This window comes from Crocodylus siamensis, chromosome 2 (genome assembly GCF_052110815.1).
Source record: "Crocodylus siamensis isolate JL-2025a chromosome 2, ASM5211081v1, whole genome shotgun sequence".
Lineage (NCBI taxonomy): Eukaryota > Metazoa > Chordata > Crocodylia > Crocodylidae > Crocodylus > Crocodylus siamensis.
This window is the reverse complement of record NC_143396.1, coordinates 177,439,719-177,458,311: the sequence shown is the minus strand read 5'-3', so window position 1 is coordinate 177,458,311 and position 18,593 is coordinate 177,439,719. Positions and strand designations below refer to the sequence as shown.

Genomic DNA, 18,593 nt, shown 5'->3' with positions numbered 1-18,593 from the left:
AGCCCTGCCCCATGACAGGTGTCCCAACCCTGGTCACCATCTTCAGGCTGGAAGTCCCACGCCTAACCCCTGACTTTTGCCATCAGTAGTCCCTCCCCTTACCCCCAAAAGTATTCCTTTTGGGAAGGGGGTTTGCCATCTTGGAACCAGAAAACAAACCAAATTACAGTAAAAGCTCTGTTATCCGGCATCCCCTGGGAGTGGGGGATGCCGGATTACAAAATCTGCCAGTTACTTGAGTGGCCTGGGCCACCGCTTCTCCCGCCGCGTCTGGGGCATCCCGCCCTCCTCCCACGGCATCACTGCCCTTCCGCTGGCCCTGTAGGCCCCACGGGACAGGGAGGCAGGCTCCAAACTGCCCTGTGCAGCCTGTTATGTCCCCAGTGGTACAGGCTGCTTCCAGTTTCACTTTATCTTACAAGCCAGCATGCCGGTTAATTGAGCATGCCGGCTTGTAAGATGCCAGTTAACAGACCTTTTACTATATATACTAAAAATCAAATATTGACAATAACATATATTAATTTCATTTTTAAAAGATTTTTTGTCCTGATGTGTGTGTATACTATATATAGAGGTGATTGCATAATAACTCAAAATGAGGTCTTACTCTTGTATATTGTAAGGGAGTGTGGAGGGATGGTGGTGTATGGAGGGGTGAATATGGGGTTTGTGGAGGGCTGTGTGTGTGTATGTGGGATGTGTCTGGATGTGGATGGGTGGTTATGGGAGTTTGTAGGGGGGTGTTGGGAAGTGTGGGGCTATGTGTGGGTGGGTAGGGGTTTGTGGGGTACATGGAGGGGAAGGGTGACGGGGTGGGTGTGGGGTGTGCTTGGGGGGATGTGGCTGTGTGTGTGGTGGGGTGTGTTTGTATAACAGTGAGCAGGGCTCCCCCTAGAGGAATGAGGTGTGTATGTGGGGGGGGAGATGCATGTGGGGGAGTAGGCTTTGTGGGGGAGGGTGTAGATGGGTGTAGTGTTTGTAGAGTTTGTGATTGTGTGTGGGGCAGGGTGAGGTTATGCAGTTTGCGGGGGAAGATATGTGGGTATGGTGGGGTGTGCATGGGACCCCTGTGTGCACCCTCCTGAGCCAGTCAGCACCCGCCCCCACCCTGAAATAACCCAGAGCCCACGCATCCTGTGGTGCCTCGCCACCACCACCAGCAGTGCACAGCCCCAGTGCACCCAGGACCTGCTCAAAATTCACCCCCTCCAGAGAGGATCAGTCAGAACCCACGCACAGTGCCAACCTGGCCCGCTCCACATTGCACCTGCTCTGCACCGCCCTCCCGTAGCATGTCCTGCTGCCCCCTGGGCACACAGCCAGGGTGGGGCTCCAGAAAGCTGAAGCAGGGGACTGAAGTCCCAGGCTGAAGCAGGGGACTGCCAGCAGTGGGAGGAGAAGGAGCTGTTTCCTTTCCTGTCGTGTTGAACGGCGAGCCCGGAGCAGGCAGGGGGCATGCAAGGTCAGGGCTGCGTGCATGGGTCCCTGCTGGTACCGCAGGGCTGGTGCCAGTGACAGCAGGACAGCCAGAAGGAGCCACCTGCCACCTGGGCTGCCTAGAAAGGCAGTTCCACTGTGGAGCCATCCAAGCCCCACTATGTGCCCTGGACATGCCATGGCTGGACTGTGCCTGGAGCAGGGGGCTGAGAGACCTGCTGCGGACTGCATCCGGCCTACAGGCCGTATTTTGCCCTTCCCTGATCTAAACTCTTCCCTTCCTCTGTGCACACCTGGAAGCCTCTTTGAGCCCTCACTCTGTCTTTCCTGTTTTGCTTCTGTTGGGAAGTTTGAGGATTTGTCTTTTCACCTCTATCCATTTCTAATGTTCATTCTGAGAAAAGGCAGAATGAACACTCACGAGTCTATATATTTTAAAACCCCCAGAAATGTTTTCATGCTTTTTTTTTCTTTTTAGAAAATTCAAGGAAAAGAGAGGGCTTTTTGACCTGTTTGGATGTTTGCACCCCTAACATTGCAATGCTGAGTAAAGAATGAGTCAGAAAGTGAAAATGGCTATGGACTACACACTATTCAAAGGCCCTTTCCATCAGAAGAAAGAGGCTCTGGTGTGACTGAGAACAGGACCAAGCTCTTTATCTAAAAGACATGAGAAAATGTAGATTTTGAAAGTGTCTTAGCACTGAATCAATGTGTTGGGTTACTAGTAGCAAAATAATGGAATTGGAGTTTTTTCTCTTTTTTTTTAAATGTACGATTTGAACCTGACAGTGTCTTTTTAATATCAAATACAAAACTGTCTTTGTATTCTCCATTCAAAAACCAATACAAATAACATTATCTTGGGAAAAATAATATAAAATACAACAAATCTACTTCCACCTGAGAGGAAACAAAGTCAAGAAATTGTGCCATCAAGCCTAGTAGGTTAAAACATTCCTAAATGAAAAGGATCATTATATTGATTTTTTAAAATATCCCAGTGCAGTAGCTTTGTGTCTTACCCAGTTCTTCCCATCTCTCATTCTGAACCCACAGCACAACTTCCTTTCCATTCACTCAAAAATGCTGACATCTCTTTCAAAGGCAATACTCTTCCCAACCACACAGAAACTATTGCTAAAGCTTAGTTGTGCAAAAGATTATTCTAAGGTTGGAAATTATAGTAAATTTAAGCAGCAATTCCAAGTTGCTGTGAAGAGATGGGCACTTCAACAGCTGCCTTTTTTTCCTCCCTTTTAGAAATATCCTCCCTCCTATCAGTCCACCAGGGCTTTTTGGATTCTTAGCTAAATCTTCAGCTCAAATAGCGGTCTCAAATCAAGTTTTAATCAGGCATTCAAATCACTGCAGGTAGGCTCATTCAGTAGCCTCAGGGACTCAGTACCGGTGCGGCAAGAACCACTGATGCATTAGACTCAGAGATGCAGTGCTGAAGGTGGAGCTCTGATACAATGAAACTGCCAGGGGCCCTGACACAAGACTGCTAACTCAATAGTCAAGATAAGCTTCTGTTAATGCCTCTAGTGCATCACAAAAGACACCAAACTTTGGGGGCACAAAAGATTTCATAGGCTATTTCCCAGGAGCCCAAGGCTTCTACTAAATTTATATAAACACGTCATCCTCACCGGCCTGTCTGATATCAAGATCACTTTTCTACATGCCACGAAGGTAACTTTGCATACGCAATGGAGCCTTGCACTCAGACTGTTTGCCCTTCTACACACCATGGCTCTACAGGTAACACCTGAGCAGTTAACTGGGCTCCTGAGGCTAGTCAATGATTAGAAAATCCACAGAAGGGCAAGAGGTAGTTACTACATTACGTAGGCTATATTAAGAAGCCTGCTCCTGTAATGAAACCCTGACAGCTACCACAGCAATACTGAAGAGTTTAATTTTCTGAAAAGTTACATCTTTCTATTAAGCCTCATCAAATGGAGTGGTTGCAACTTGGTAAAGATATAAAATAAATGGATAGGATATGGAAACCTGTCATTTAAAAAAATTAAGTATTTCAGGTTTTATAAAAGAGTCCTACTTGCTCAGATAGTCTCCCCCACACTCAGAGCCAAGGAATGTAACATAGGTCTGTCTACTCAATTTATTTTTTACCTTTGGTCATAATTGGCACAGTGATATGAGCCAAAATTTCTAAGCAGCAGAATTTCCAAAATCCTCAGCACTGAATTTAATGGGAGTTTTAGCACTGATTTCAATGACAGAAGAGTTAGAACAATGACAAAAACCATACGAAAATCCCAACTGTGAGTTCCACATACACAGTCATTCCAATATCCACTGAATGTAACAGAACATTAATTTTTCATTTTGAGTTTGGTTTTTCTTATAACTAAACCTCCCCTCTCAAGTTAGTACCTAAGGGCCTCACTGGCACGCAACATGACCGTTATGTCAGCCTGTCCATTGTACTATCAACAATAAACTTCCTACATTTCATCCTATATTCAAGTTGGAATCATTCTGCAGATGGATGGTGGTCCACCTTTCCTCCATGGGACTCTGCTAAAGCATTTTGCACACACTCTTTCCATGCCCAGTCTTGCTGATAGGAAGAAAAGATTTACCATTTACCCCAATCACCCCAGCAATTCATCCAGATATATATATAGCAAGGGGTAGCAAAAAAGCAGTCACACTGTCTGTATTAATGCTCACTATGTCACTTTATTGTCCAGATTCAAACACTTTCATTTAAAAGGAAGAGGTACATGAAAACCACTTCCACAGCCAATGCATTCATACTGTCATATCCATTTTAAAGGGGGCAGAACAGCCTGTTTCAGGCTGTGTCCAAATGTTCCCCCTTCTCTGCTTTGTTCAGGATAAAAGGGAAGTCATGGCCAGGCAGTTAATATGTGGTTTAAAGGTACCCCCAACAAAAGATGTGAGGCTTGGAATTCAAACATCTCAGTTTCTGGTGCGTAGAGGAAAACAGCCCTATAATTCATACATATGTACAAAAAAAATAAAACCAGACATATTGAAATTCATATCTGTAATAGGCTGTCTGCAAGATATAAGGCATTTTTCCAGCCTTCCCCTATGCTAACAAACATCAAGCACCAGAGCTCTATCCAGTGTGTGTCGGAATGATACATTTCCTCCTCCTACTTTCCTTTTCTTGACAAGATTAGTTTCCCTGAGATGAAGGGAAATTGAAGAATGTGGCACTGATGCATACAGCCCTGGGTCTATGATAAGCACAGACTGAATGCCCACCTTGCTGAATCCTGCCAAACATCTGCTGGGCTCACGTGAACTAGATTGTGGGGTTTGGCTGTTGGTTTATGCATTCTTTTTTAAAAAATTACTAGAGAAATGAACTTAAATCTCCAAACTCTGTTTCACTTGTTGCCCTCTGAATGTGTTGATTGCCATTCCACTATTTCCAGTCATCAATTTCAATTAGTGAGAATGAGGGATTTCACTGATGTGTCCAAATCCTTTACGTAACTGGTGGTTTTAGCTTCTCCATTCCTCTCACGGCCAAGCGTTTGACAAGAGCTGTGAGAGTAAGAGGAAGACTGAATTGTACAGCCGAGTCTGCATAGTTGTTGTGTATCAGGGAGAAGAGCTTACCACTCCCTTTCTGGCTTCTGTAGGACCTGGACTGATTCTTTTTGAGCTCTGATCCTGCAATTTGCATATTGTTTTAGTTGGAAGGTAAAGACAGCTGTATTAAGAAACAGATTTGGATACCATGTGTTTCTACTGAACTGAATAAAAGAACCGGATCTTCTAAAGCAAGGTTATTTGCAGATGAACTCTGAATGCTCCTAATCTTAGTTTTTTATGTTTTTCCTACATCTTGAGCTACAGACTTTATAGCTAGGTGAGTCTTATCTGTCACTTTCACAGAGAGAAATATATTGCTGGGAGGGAGAACAGGCAAATGTTTTCTGAGATCCCTTAAAAGCATTCCAATTACTTGAAAAACAAAGGGCAATCTATTTTTTCCACCTCCTTTACTTTGTCAAACTTCCCCTTCCGCACTTCAGAGAGTTCTGTTATTGAACTAACACCTTAATAAAACTTTAAATAAACTGTAACCCACCAAACATCTCAAGGTATGTTTAATTTCAAAACTGATGGTTTAATTCATCTTCTGCAGAGATGCACAGACACCCACTAAAGCAGGCTGCTGTAAATCAAGCCTTTCTGTACCAACTCAAACAAGACATGCTTTCACAGATGGTTAAAAGCACACGTGGAGAGGTCATAAATGATGCTTATCAACTAAAGCCGAGTTCACATAGCTCTAGTTAATGCTTAAAGTAAACAAATTCTCATTCTCTGTTGGCAAAGTTTTGTTCTCTTTGAATAAATCAGATGCTGCTATAGCTGTAGTCTTTCTATTGCTTGGTTCCCCTCTCTCCCATCAGCTGGTCTCATTCAACGTCACCCAGCAGCTGCTGATTTTCTTCACTTCAATCAGTTCTCTCCTCTTTCCATTTTGCCATCTCTCTGGCTTTGTACTGCTCTGCCTCCAATGTAATTGAATCCCACGCTAGCCATACCAGTCACGTTCTCGCCCTCTTTGACTCTGTCCTTCTGGTTCTCTCTCCAAATGAGATTGCACCAGTTTCTTCCAATGTTCACCTTCCCTTCCCCTTTGTTACTAAAGCTTTCACTTCCCTCTCCCCAGGGGTGTGCAGCCACTACCACTCCTCCTGACTAACCCAGAAGCTTTTTTTTTTTTTTCTGTTTTTTTTGCACCGGTCCTGGAAGCACTGCAATACCAGGTCAATGCATGGAGTGGATGGAGGACGCTCCAGTTCCACCACCCAATACCAAAAAGAATCTGCTCAATATAGACCTCCTATGGAGGACATATCAGAGACAATTACCCTGGGGAGCTCGCCTACGTGGTCACGCTGCTTCCCCTGCCAGGTAAGTATCTGGGAGAGGACTAGAGCTGTTTCTGTCCCACTCCAGCTGCAGGCTGTAGCTGCACGGGTTGCTGGGTTTGGTAGGGAACGCTGGCTGCAATGGGTGAGTTTCCTGTTTCTATACCTGCTTCCTGCCACCCACACAGAAGTTCCTCACTGGCTGGGAGCAGGCACTGGAAGAAAGAACCCACTGCCATCCCTGCTGTCCCCAGGTCTCACATGCATGTGGAGCCCCATAGCCACTCCAGCTATGGGATGCAGGGAGCTGCTGAATAGGTAACTGAGTTTGGGTGGAGACTGAGGAAGTGGCACACAGAGGCTGTGCCATACCCCCCATTAGCAAATCCTGGATCCAACCATTACTCTTCCCCACTTATAAACAAAGACATTTTTCATGAGCTTTTCTCCTCCAAATCCCTCGTTTGCCCTGTTAACTCTATGCCATCTCATCTTCATCACACTTACTCTGATCCCTGAACCTCTGACTCTTCTCTGACCTTTTTTCCTCCCCCCTAGTTTCTGTTGTGGTCTCACAGAGCTCAGTCCTTGGCCTGCTTCTCTTTTACTTGTGCACCTTACCTCTTTTTAACATCATCCACAAACAACTTAGATATTATTTCTGTGCTGACAATTCAAAGACCCACTGCCCTCCCTATTCCAGAACTGCTTACTTTTGTCCAGTTTTAGCCTCTCTTTCTCTCTTGCACCTTATTATGGCTCTCTCACTGACACTCCAACCTCAACATGACTAAAAATGGGTTCTTGATCTTTTCCCACTCATTGTCCTCTTTCTCAATCACTGTGGACACCATCACACTTCTGCTTGTCACTCAGGCCCATGGTCATAGTATCACCTTCAACTCACCCTCCTTTTAGGACATGTAGGCTCTGTCCAAATCTCATGGTTTCTTCTGTATAACACCTGTAAGACAGGGCCTTTCTTACCCATCCATACAGCTAAATCTCTCATCCAAGCTCTCGTCATTTCATATCTTGATTAATGCAACACTTTCCTCTTGCCTTGATAAATGCAATTTTGTCCCACTCATACTCATTCAAAATACAGCCACAAAGATAATTTTCCTAGTGCTTTGCTTAGACCAAAGGGGGGTGTTGTTTGTAGCTGTGTTGATCTAAGGACATAGGTAGACAAGGTTCTTTGGGGAGATGTGATATCTTTTATTAGATCAACTAAACAGTTGGGAAAATTGTTCTTTGCAAGCTTTCAGGCACAAACTTCCTTCTTCAGGCATACAGAGAGTCTGCTGGTCACCTACTGTCTTCCACCCCTCTGATCCTCTCTGCCAGGCATTTGCATTTTTGCAGACCTACATTTTGGCTTCTGTTCTACCCATGACAGCACACAATTCGCCAGCAGACTCTCTATATGCCTGAAGAAGGATGATTGTGCCTGAAAACTTACGAAGAACAATTTTTCCAACTATTTAGTTGGTCTAATAAAAGATATCACATCTACCCAAAAACCTTGTCTTGCTTTGACCATTTCACTGTTTCCCTTGCCACTGACTCCCTTTTCTCTATTGAATCAAATACAAGATACTTGTCATCACTTTCAAAGTTCTTCATGGCATATTTTTATTCTATCTCTATCACCTCTTATTTAATAGCAACAGGACTGTTCCCACATAACAAGTCCCTTTATATTTTCTTCCATGCTACCTCTCATACTTGGAAAGAGCACCCTTACTTATCCACAATGCATTTTGTTCTCCTTCAAACCCCTCCTTAAAATTTCCCTCTACCATACTACCTATAAAAGAACTTGACGGTGGTGTTCTCCCACCATTCCTTATTTTGTTGATTAGTATAGTTCAACAATTATTTGTTCTTTCCATCTGTCAGTAACCATCTATTATGTGTATTCCTCTATTGTTCCACCTTATACTTTAATTAGAAGTTCTCTGGGACAGGGTCAGCTTTTTGCTTTGTGCAGCACCTAACACAAAGCTTTTCTGGCCCATGATTCTAGATAACTGATAGACAGCAGCAGGCAAGCTGGCACTACCCTGTAATTTAAACACCTTACCTTTTATCTGGCTTAAGTATCAAGAGCATTTGTGCTTTGCCATTGTTTACATCGTACTTTGGTAGATGCTTTGTTTCAAAAAGAGAGAGAAAAACATGCTATGCAGATGAACTTGGATGACATAAGCATCTAACTACATCTAAGTAAGATCTTTCTGCTGTTCACATTACCCACTTTTACCTTTCAGTTTATATACTACTTGACTGAACTGCCTTCTTTCCTTTCACCATTTTAAATCTATGCCAGCTCCATATCAGAACAGAGCTACCCTACTCTGGTCTGCACCGCTAAGATAACAATCATCTTGTAAATGGTTATTGAACACACTTTTCTTTAATTTCTTTTATCTTGCTGTTAACAGTCTTTAACTAGGGATGTCTATATGGATACTGTATAACTTTGAGTTGCCATTGACTTTAAAGCTTCTCTCTTTGTTTAGTCTTAGAAACACCATTTCCCACGATGGTACAAAGAGGACTTAAGAGTCAGTTTACATAGCTTTGTTGGCATGCCATGGTTTATTACCCTATATACTTTACCAATTCATATTTTAACTGTTTTCTTCAGTTTAAGGGACCTTCTAGTCAAAGCTGTCCTGTTATTTGTGTCCGTTTTACTTTCAGTTGGTAGGTTTTCTATAGTGCAGTTGGTACTATTTCCTTAAGTAGTTACTAAATTGTCTTAATGAGGCTTGAAAAGCTCAGCTGAATAAAAACATACTTCTATGTTTGTGTGTTTTAAGTCAACAGTGAGCAACATTTTCCAGCAGTGAAACAAAATGACCTACCTTGTGCCCAAAGCAGCTACACTGAAACGCACTACTCCCTGTTGATAACACTGCAGTGTGGGCAAAGCCACCCACCCCACCACTGAATGCTGCTGAAGCCTCACAGCTCTGTCGGCTGAGCCCAATGGCTCTGTGAGATGTAGGTTGCTGGCCTCTTTTTAAATAATTGAATAGCATCTTCCCTATGTAATAAACTTTGGCTCAGCTAGAAGTAATCAGAGTAATCTGTAAAAGCTATAAGACAAGGGCCCTACCTGTTTAAGTTTGTTTAAGTCCAGAGCAGACAACAGCCACCTGTAACCTCCTGACCTGGTGTATTCCATATAGTCTGACTGCCAACAGCTCAGTCCACCCAATTTGTTAAAATATTACTTTCTAAGTATCAATGTACTGTATTTCTTGGACCATCAGCATTTCAGCCCTATTACACAGTGTTTCTCATTTATTTTACCTTTCCTTTTATGTGGTATAACTCATTTGCCCAATCGCTACTGACTCGTTAATTTTAATGCTTTCCATTTGTTATCTTAACTACTTAAAAATCCTATTTGTCCAAGTCGTTTTTTTTATTATTATTATATTGGTGGAGTCTTCTCAAGCATAAGAAAAGGCCTTGTTGTGACTGAATAAACACAACAATTCTTAATAATACCATCTTTTGATGTTGGTTCCCTGAACTAGCTGGAGGAGAAACAGTTAGTTAATAATTCCATCTAATTAACTGCTGTTTCTCTCAGCCACTTGTTTTGATAATTTTGGTTGTTTTCTTTTTTCTTCCCTCCCTAATGTATTACCCTATCCTGGACAAAAGGAGGCACACTTTGCTTACCACATCAATAGCAACAAAGCAACAGTTGTTTGTATCATAATGACTTTCTGGCACTGGTGCATATATTCCCCGTACAAATCCATCAGGGATTTGAATAATTGAATCTGCCACCTTGCTTTTGCTGGGATGCAATTTAGCATAATATAATTTACCATGGATCTTAGTCTCCAAATGTGAGACTGTCATTTGGAAAAATATATGCCTTAGGATCACTTAGAGTAGGGGTGTTAAACTCACCTGGGCCACAGGCCAGAACCAACCTCCAGAACTCCTTGTGGGCCAGATCCAGACCAGGGCACACAGGTGTGGTTACTAGTGGAGGGTCCAGCAATAGCAGTAGTAAGGGGTCTTGAAGGAATGGGCCTGGGGTTCAGCAACAAGTCCAGGAGCAGCAGGTTCAGGGTCACATGTCTACCAACAGTGGGAAGGGTCCAGCAATGGCAGTTAGTCCAGAGGTGGTGACAGGGCTCGCTGCTGATGTTAGTGGCCAACAGGGCCACTGGAATTACACAGCTGGACATGACCCCCTCACCTCCCAAAACTTTCGGTGGCCCACTGATAACCCAGTGGGCTAAATAGAGAAACTCCACAGGCCAGATATGTTTGATATCCCTGGCTTAGAATACTTACCAGTTAAGAGGAGCCAATGACCCTGGGTGTAAAAACTGAAGTCTTAGCTGAATGACCTGGCAGGGTTGCCTGATATAGTTCAAGAACCATGTGCGCTGTATTTTTTTAAAGCCAATGATGCTTGCTAAGGACAGAACATACAATAAAATCTCTCAAACATACAATCTCTGCTGACAGTGTGACTAAGTTGACAGCCTCTCAGTTGGAATAGTCCCTATTCACTCCTCCCCCCTATCCCTTCCTTTTTTATTCTAAAACAGCTACCAGATGGCCGTCTTCCACTGTGAACTTGTGTTCCTGTCTCTTTCCGATACAAGGTGTCCTGCACTGACTCCCTAAAGTGAGCTGAAGTGGAGACACTTTTTGTCTTTTTGTGTTTATTCCTCAACATGTGAAGTTGAAGGGTCCACCTTTCCAGCTTGCTTGTCAGCGTGATCTGCTCTCCCCTGTTCTGGTGTGGTTTTTCAGCACCCTTCCCACAGCAATGAGGGGACAGAAAGTACCTTTGGTGCATCTCAGAAATCATACCAGCATAGATCAGCTGTCTGGCAGAGGCATCTGCTGCTAAGGATACAGATGTACAAGGTGAACTAAACAGCATTGCTCTATGAAGTGCCACAGACACACTTTTCCTCTCACTTGCTTTGCATTATATACTTTCAGAGCAGCTTAAAAAACAAAAAAGATCAAAATGTCCTTGTAAAATATTACAATATTCAAACAGGGAAAATGGAGAAGAATGTATTTACATTTGAATTTTAAAAGCCAGTTCCCATAATTAATTTTGAATGGAAATGTAGTATATTTTAAAAGGATGATAAATCAAAAAGAACAAGAAAACCAAGCCACCACATTTGTTTTGACAGATCTTTCACAACAGTAAAATCTTTCATTTGAACAGAACTGATTACTGAGCAGCCCAATTTGAGAGGAACCTGCCCAAAATTTTCACAAAATGATGTCAACTTTCAATTTTCCTTGCAGCCAAAAACTGAAATATGATTGATTCACCACAGCACCATTATTATCCACCCTCTCACAACACAAGCTCCTCTCTTGCAACTTAAAATTCCATTAAATCGCCTGCCAGCAGGGAAAACTATCTATGATGAGAAAAGAAATATTTGGCTGCTTTTTAATATTCACTTCTGGGCATTTCACCTTGGAACAAGGTCCTCTACTTGCCAGCTATGCCAAGCCTTCTATTTAAACATATCATGGTATGCATCTCACATGATGGGTTTAGCTTATGATCTATAACCATACAGAGAGTTGCTACTTTCCAGTGTAATGCCGGCTGGAACCAACCTAAGAAACACACACACTGATGTTCCCCCTAAGGTTTAGCAATCCATGAGCAATCCTGGCTGGGAGTGCACAGGTATCTCAGTGTGTGTGCCCTTCCCCATTCCTGCAGCAGCCTGAGGCCAGGCTGGGGAGGGCGGTGAGTGGCCAGATGCCAAGCCAGTGGCAGCAAGAGGAGTGGTAGCACCCCCTTGCTACAGCACTTTGTATCCCCCCTAGGCCAACACCCAGGGGTCATAGCTCCCTACCCTCCCCCCACCCTCGTCAGTAAGCCACTGTGTGCACAGCATTACAAAATTATTGTGCAGCATGATTTTTTATTGTGCATGGCTGTGCACACACAGCTTAGAGGGAACACTGACTCGCACACACATTTTGAGAGATGATGGGAAGGTGACTCATGTCTCTATTTGGTTCCGATTGTTTGCTCACTTTTATTACTCTAGCCTACCTACCAACAGTTTCCACCAAATTTCCAAACTAACAAGCAGCAAAGCACCATGAACCCAGTTAAGACAGACACAGAAACAAACCCGAAGTGAACTCCCATGGAACCATGGCTGGCAAAAAGCTACTCTTAAGAGGTGTCTACACATGCTTACTTAATGCACATTTGCCTAATGTGCAGTAAGGCAATTTAGGCACGCTTCTACACATGTGTGTACTAAAGTGCATTAAAGCAGTGTGCAGACCAACTTGGGACTCAAGTTAGTCCCAAGTCAGTCAACATACACAGCATTAATGTGTCTTAACACATCTACACAGGCGTTAAGGTGCTTTAGCTATTCGTGCATAAATCTGATACCTGCATTTGCAGGACTTAAATTTAGGTGCGAATAACCTAAAATCACCATTTTTAAGGCGTGTTAAGGGTGTGCGCTTGTAGACCTGCATTTTTAATGCACCTTAAAAACGGCTAATGTGCCTTAAATCGGCACGTGTAGAGTCAGACGTGTAGAAGGTTCCTGCGAACCTACAGTTACATGGAACACACAGAGTTTGGAATATGATGAAAACAAGCAGTGGCTTCACCTCTCACCTTTGAGCATTCATATGCAGATGTACGTGGCATACAAGCCTAGCACAGAGAAGGAAGGCATGAACATATGTACCTAAGGTATCAGACAAGTGCAAAACTATATCAAGGGGGCTAGAAAGTAAGAAGATAATGCACTTAAATTACCTGGCTGTTTTGCTTGTCTGCTATGCTAGTGGATAATAGATTTCCATGGCTTTCTCTGTGGTACTAAAGCAACAGAGGACATTTACAAACACCTGGCACTATAGCAACCTTAAACACAGACATTTTATTTTAGATGGCACTTGAGTTAAACACCTAAAAAAGAAACAGAGCTTTCACATACAACATGTTCAGGACTCAAACTTAAGTAGCATCTTAGGGCATGGGGTAAGCTGGCACAGGTTAGCTTTCACTTACCATGGGATAAGTGGGTACACACAGGCAGGTCCAGTGATGCAAAACGCTGACCTTGTTTACCTCAATGTAAGTTGCTTTTGACCTTTGCAGCCCTTGTAATGAATGAAGAGCACTTGCTCTGAGAACATCAACCTTCCTGTGCAATGAGTTTAATATTTCCTACAGAACAGGCAGAATCAAGCATGGACCACACATATAAATCATACATGGGGACATCACAGAACTTTAGTCTTTAGAGAAGGTCCTTGAGTGGGCATCATAATAGAAGCACTTTCAAGGAATGGTATTTGGAAAAATCTGAAGCCCAGCAAAAGAGAATATGCCCAAATGCCACAGACACATATATGCAATCAAGACTGTATTTTGATGGGAACGGTGTAGTAAGGAAACTGCCAGGCACCTTTAAGATGAGTAGAGACAGGTCTCACACAGACTGAATTCTCACACAAGAATAGCGTTTAAAAATTGCTGTCTATTTTCAGCAGAAATTCTGTGTCGCTAAGCACAATTTTAATTGTGCTTAACCTGTGCCTTGACAGTCAGGCAATTCAGGCACCAGAATCCAAGATCTTTATATACAGTACCTTGTGGGGACTGTACGAGCAACACAGGTCCCTCCCAAAGTATCAGTGGTGCTGGGGTCAGATTCATCTCAGCTAGCTGCAACTCCTTCTCCCTCTGGCTGAAGAGTTCTCTTGCCTGGTCTCGCACAGATTGATCATTGAGCTCCGATTCATGATTTCAGGCTTCAGCCATGGAATGCAGTCACAGAAAACCCAGACCTATTTTTATCCTTGACCAGCCACAGGTTTTTGTTCTATAAAGATTTTGAAAGATAAAGCTTTTCCCTAAGAGCATGCACACACACACCCCCTAACTATGGATCTATGGTTTCCTGGCATTTACTGTGGCTTTTATGCTGCACAGTTGCTATTAACAGGAAAAAGCAGTTCACACCCCAGCATTATTGTCAGCTCTCAGAAGTCAAACATTTGATCCCAGTTGTCAAAATTAGAAATTCCTCAGCTATGCTTCACTTCAGGAGATAAGATTAACTTGCAGTAGGGATTGCCTTATACTGTTTGTCTTGTACATCACCAAGCACATGGTCTGCATTTTCCAAATATGTACTAACAACTATGGCTGACTGTCAGATTCTAGTCTCAGATGAAAGCACTACATGTCTTAGCTCTGTTCTTAAAGAAAACCCAGCCATGAGGCACACATGAATCCAATAAAAATGAGAGGAGAACCAGGAATTCACCAGTCTTTTCATGTGGAAAGTTACTGACTATACTGGACTGTCCCAAATGATCAGTATCCACCCGCTTCAGACCTGGATTTTACAAGGGCATAAAGATTTCCCTGACCATTTCTAAGAGTATATTTTGGTAGCGAGTATAACCTGCACGACTGTAAATAGATACTAAAAATAAAAATAAAATACCTTGGCTGGAGAGGGAAATACAGCAGAGAGGAAAACTAATAACTAACTTATGGCAAACTTTACTGTAATCAAACCAGTGCACGAGTACTTCAGCAAAAGATAGCATATGAACAGGCAAGTGCACAACTGGACACACACACATAGTGGGCCAAACTCACCACCAGGAGCCCAATAACTCAAAGGACATGATTTGCTCCTGTATAATTTTAGGCAATGGTAAATATCTGTAGGCATTTATGAGGAATGTACAGTTAAAATGTGTAAGATGAAATGCAAGCTTGTGAGATGTTTATCAGCAAAGGTCAATTATTATTAAATTAATACTAGTATTTTCTACTGTGGAAACATCTGGAGACCCCAGTAAGAGGTCAGACCTCAACTGTATTATGTGCAGGTTAGGAAAAAAAACCCTTCTTAATGCTTTTAATAGGATGAAAGATTGGGGTGGATACAACCAGCAGAAAGCGGAAAGCAAAAGTTAATAGAGGGGCAATTGTGATTAGCGTTAATAAGCAGCTGTTACAAACCACCAGCTTTCCCCGTCAATTTTAAGTGCCACGACCCTAATGGGTCCCTTCAACAAGCAGCTGCAATGTGACCCACACTGCCCTGTTGTAAAGATATGGAAAGCTATCCCACAGCATTATAATGCAGCCTTAGCTCAACACAGGGAAATGGAAACTTTGCAAGACAATCCAGTTATGAAAAAGTAAAAGAATAATGCTTTGTCTCAAAGGGAAGCCCCTCTTGGCTCTTCAGCAGGTTATCTCAAGCACCAGATCAAATGAGTCTGCAGCTAAGAAAGATGTGTCCACTGTAAACAGGTCTACTGCAGAAATGCTATATGCCAGCACTGTGTGTTTCCAGAACGTTTTTAAGGAAGTACAGAGCTAGCATACAAGACAGCATGGCAGGCGGCACCTCAGGGAACGAATGCACCACAATCAAGCTTTGTTGCTGAGAACATGAGCCATACCTTAAGTAGACCCTGGACCTGACTTCAAGGACCTGGAGCTCAGAAAAACATGCTATATAAATAAAGGACCAATATGAGATAGCACTGTCCTGAAGCCTGAGCTGTTTTAACCTAGTGCTGTGGGAAATAAAGTGGAAGAAATGCTGTTACTGTAAATTTGTGTTTCCATGAGGGATGATTCCCCGTGAGCCCACTGCTGCTATTTCTGCAGTGAATGAGCTGACTCTCCAGAACTCACTCTAAATTGCAATGAACCCCCGGAAACCCAATGAGCTGCAGAACTCCAGAGGTCTATACATTTGGCTGACAAAAGACTTTACATGCCTAGCTTTACAATAACCTCCACCTCTCTATACTTTGTGTTAGAATGATTAAGCTCTTAGCATTCAACTACTACACAGGTTTTCTTGATGTCATAAACAGCATCTCTGATTATTGGCTTTTTACAACTAACATGAAGTTTTTTTAAAGACCATAAAACAAAACCAGTTCCTATCCTGCCGTATCTTTGGGGTTCTAAGATGTTAACACAGGGTACAGACAAAGGTGACATTTTTTGAGCGACCAGGCCCTTGAAAGTGCTCTGCAGCCATGTTATACCACAGCGCACAGCTGCAGAGCACTTTTTAAATAGCCAATCCTGTGAAAAAATAACCCTGGTTAAATCAGGTAGTACATTTAGGCACTCAAAAGGAGAGTGCCTTAGGTAACTTGTGTTTCCTCCAGGCTTAATTTTTCATGTGGGGGCTGGGCTGGGTCTTCCCACCTCCCTGCCCGCCCCCCCAGGGGTGTCAGGAGGAAAGAGGGAACTTCCGGCTGCTGAATGGCCAGAGCTGGGGGGAAGATGATGGGGAACGGGGCCCTCATCTCATGCCCCCCAAGCTACCCTGGCTGGGGTACTGGGGGGGAGCCAGGTCGGGCCCCTGAGGCAAGGGGCTCCATTCCATGCCCTCGCCCCAGATCTGGGCTGCTGAATGGCCAGAGTTGGGGGGTGGGGGGGTGGAACAGAGCCCCCCCACCTCATGGGTCTGTCCAGGCCCCCACAATACTCCAGCTGGGGTAGCACAAGGCAAGGGGGCCCCACTTCCCACCCCTTTGCCTTCAGCTCTGGCCACTCAACAGCCCAGAGCTCTGTGCTGGCTGCTCCCAGCTGCCGAATGGCCAAACCTGAGTGGGGGAGGGAAATGGAGCTCCCTTGCCTTAGAGGCCTGACCTGGCTCCCCCCAATACCCCAGCTAGGGTAGCTGGGGGCCACAAGGCGAAAGGAACCTTTCCTGCCCCACCACCCTCACCTCTGGCCATTCAGCAGCTGGGAACTGCCTCCCCTTCCCTCCCCTCCCCACCTGTCTTGCCGACAGCCCTTGAGTGGGGGAGCGGGCTAGGGAGAAGGTGGTTTGGCAGCGTCCTGGGAGGCTGCTGGAGTGCTCCCACCTGCTGGCCTGGGCCTGTGTAGGCTGGCTCCAGCTCCTCACCCCCTCATCACAACAGGTGAACATGTGTTGGGTCGCAGGGATGGGAACAGTCTAACTCACAGTGCTTTATGTACAGCAACATAAGTTAGAGCAGAACCCTAGTGTCTGTGGCCCTAATATCTGTCTGCACCCATAGAGCTCATGCCATCTGGTGGTATCTTACCCTTACAAGAATAGTGAGTTCAATAACATTCAGATGTTTGAAAACTTGGGAAGGGGGGCAGAGAGGAAGAGTTAAGGTACATATTCATGCAACTTAATTCTGCCCCTTCCCACCCAACTGCAGTTGGCTACAAATAATGAGTTTTATGCAAGCTCCTCACAGCTGCATTTATTGTGCTAGGTCTAACTGTAATAAGTCGTGGAGTCATTAGCTGGGGAAGACAGACAGTGCTCTTTGTATAATGTGATGTGATCTGGAAAGGTCAATCCATGACTGTGATCAAAATAACAGTGTCTATATACCTTGAGAGGCTCACTATATCTTGTTTTGCTGATATGTTGTGTTGTGTTGTGTCAGTAGCAGGGTAAAGAGATCTTCTTGACAGAGAATGAAAGCAGCTAGGTGGAAAATGTGGTTTCATGATGGGCAAATGGAAATATAATGTTAGATGGCCTTATGTACATAACGGTGAAGGGCCTGTGAGATGGGTTGGACAGACTTCTGTACACTTTGTTATAGTGCAGGGGTGCTCAAGAAACGTTGTCATCCAGCTCACGGGGCTTTCTATAAGTCCACAAACTTGGCAGTGGAACAGCAGTGGCAGCAATTGCCACTCCCCTGCTACCAAATTTCCTGACTCTTGGGGAACCCTGTAGGACATGCATCATGGTCCTGTGTGCTACATTGGGCATGCAGAGCCTGGCAGAGACAACACAAGCCAAATCCCAGCATGTGCTGGACTGGGTGGAGGCAGTCTGACCTGATGCTGATACACACTGGGCCTGGTGGAGGCAGTGCAGGGCCCAATCCTGATGAGGCAGCATGTGGGCTGATCCTGGCACCTGGGCCTAATCCAGCCCATTGAATGAAAAGGTAGAACACCACTGGTATAGTGGAATGGGGATTGTGGTTATGCTTTGAAAAGTTTGGAGTGTGTAGTGTGATGAGGGCCAGTAAATGGAATCACAGGCATGGCCTAGACCCCATAATCAAAACAGTTTAATTACACAAGAGTTACAATGACTTGAAGCATGTGAGGGACAACTGGTGGGTCCTTCTCTTCCACCTCTCTCTTTCAGTGACTCTCACAACTTATTCCCTATCTTGCTATCTTTCCTAATC

The 18,593-nt window shown here is 44.0% G+C and overlaps 1 protein-coding gene across 11 annotated transcripts in view; it reads right to left on the bottom strand.

The window, feature by feature from the left end:
* TSPAN4 (tetraspanin 4) overlaps nt 1-18,593 on the bottom strand; it is an 861,113-nt gene that overhangs the window by 429,922 nt on the left and 412,598 nt on the right. Inside the window, exon 1 of one of the 11 annotated variants that reach the window (XM_090032429.1) lies at nt 13,998-14,208. The exons of the other annotated variants lie outside the window; for them this stretch is intronic. Within the exon in view, the coding sequence (XP_089888555.1) occupies nt 13,998-14,064 (67 nt within the window). The 5' untranslated portion in view covers nt 14,065-14,208. Of the gene's footprint in view, nt 1-13,997; nt 14,209-18,593 lie in introns of those variants that run through there. 11 annotated transcript variants of the gene reach the window in all.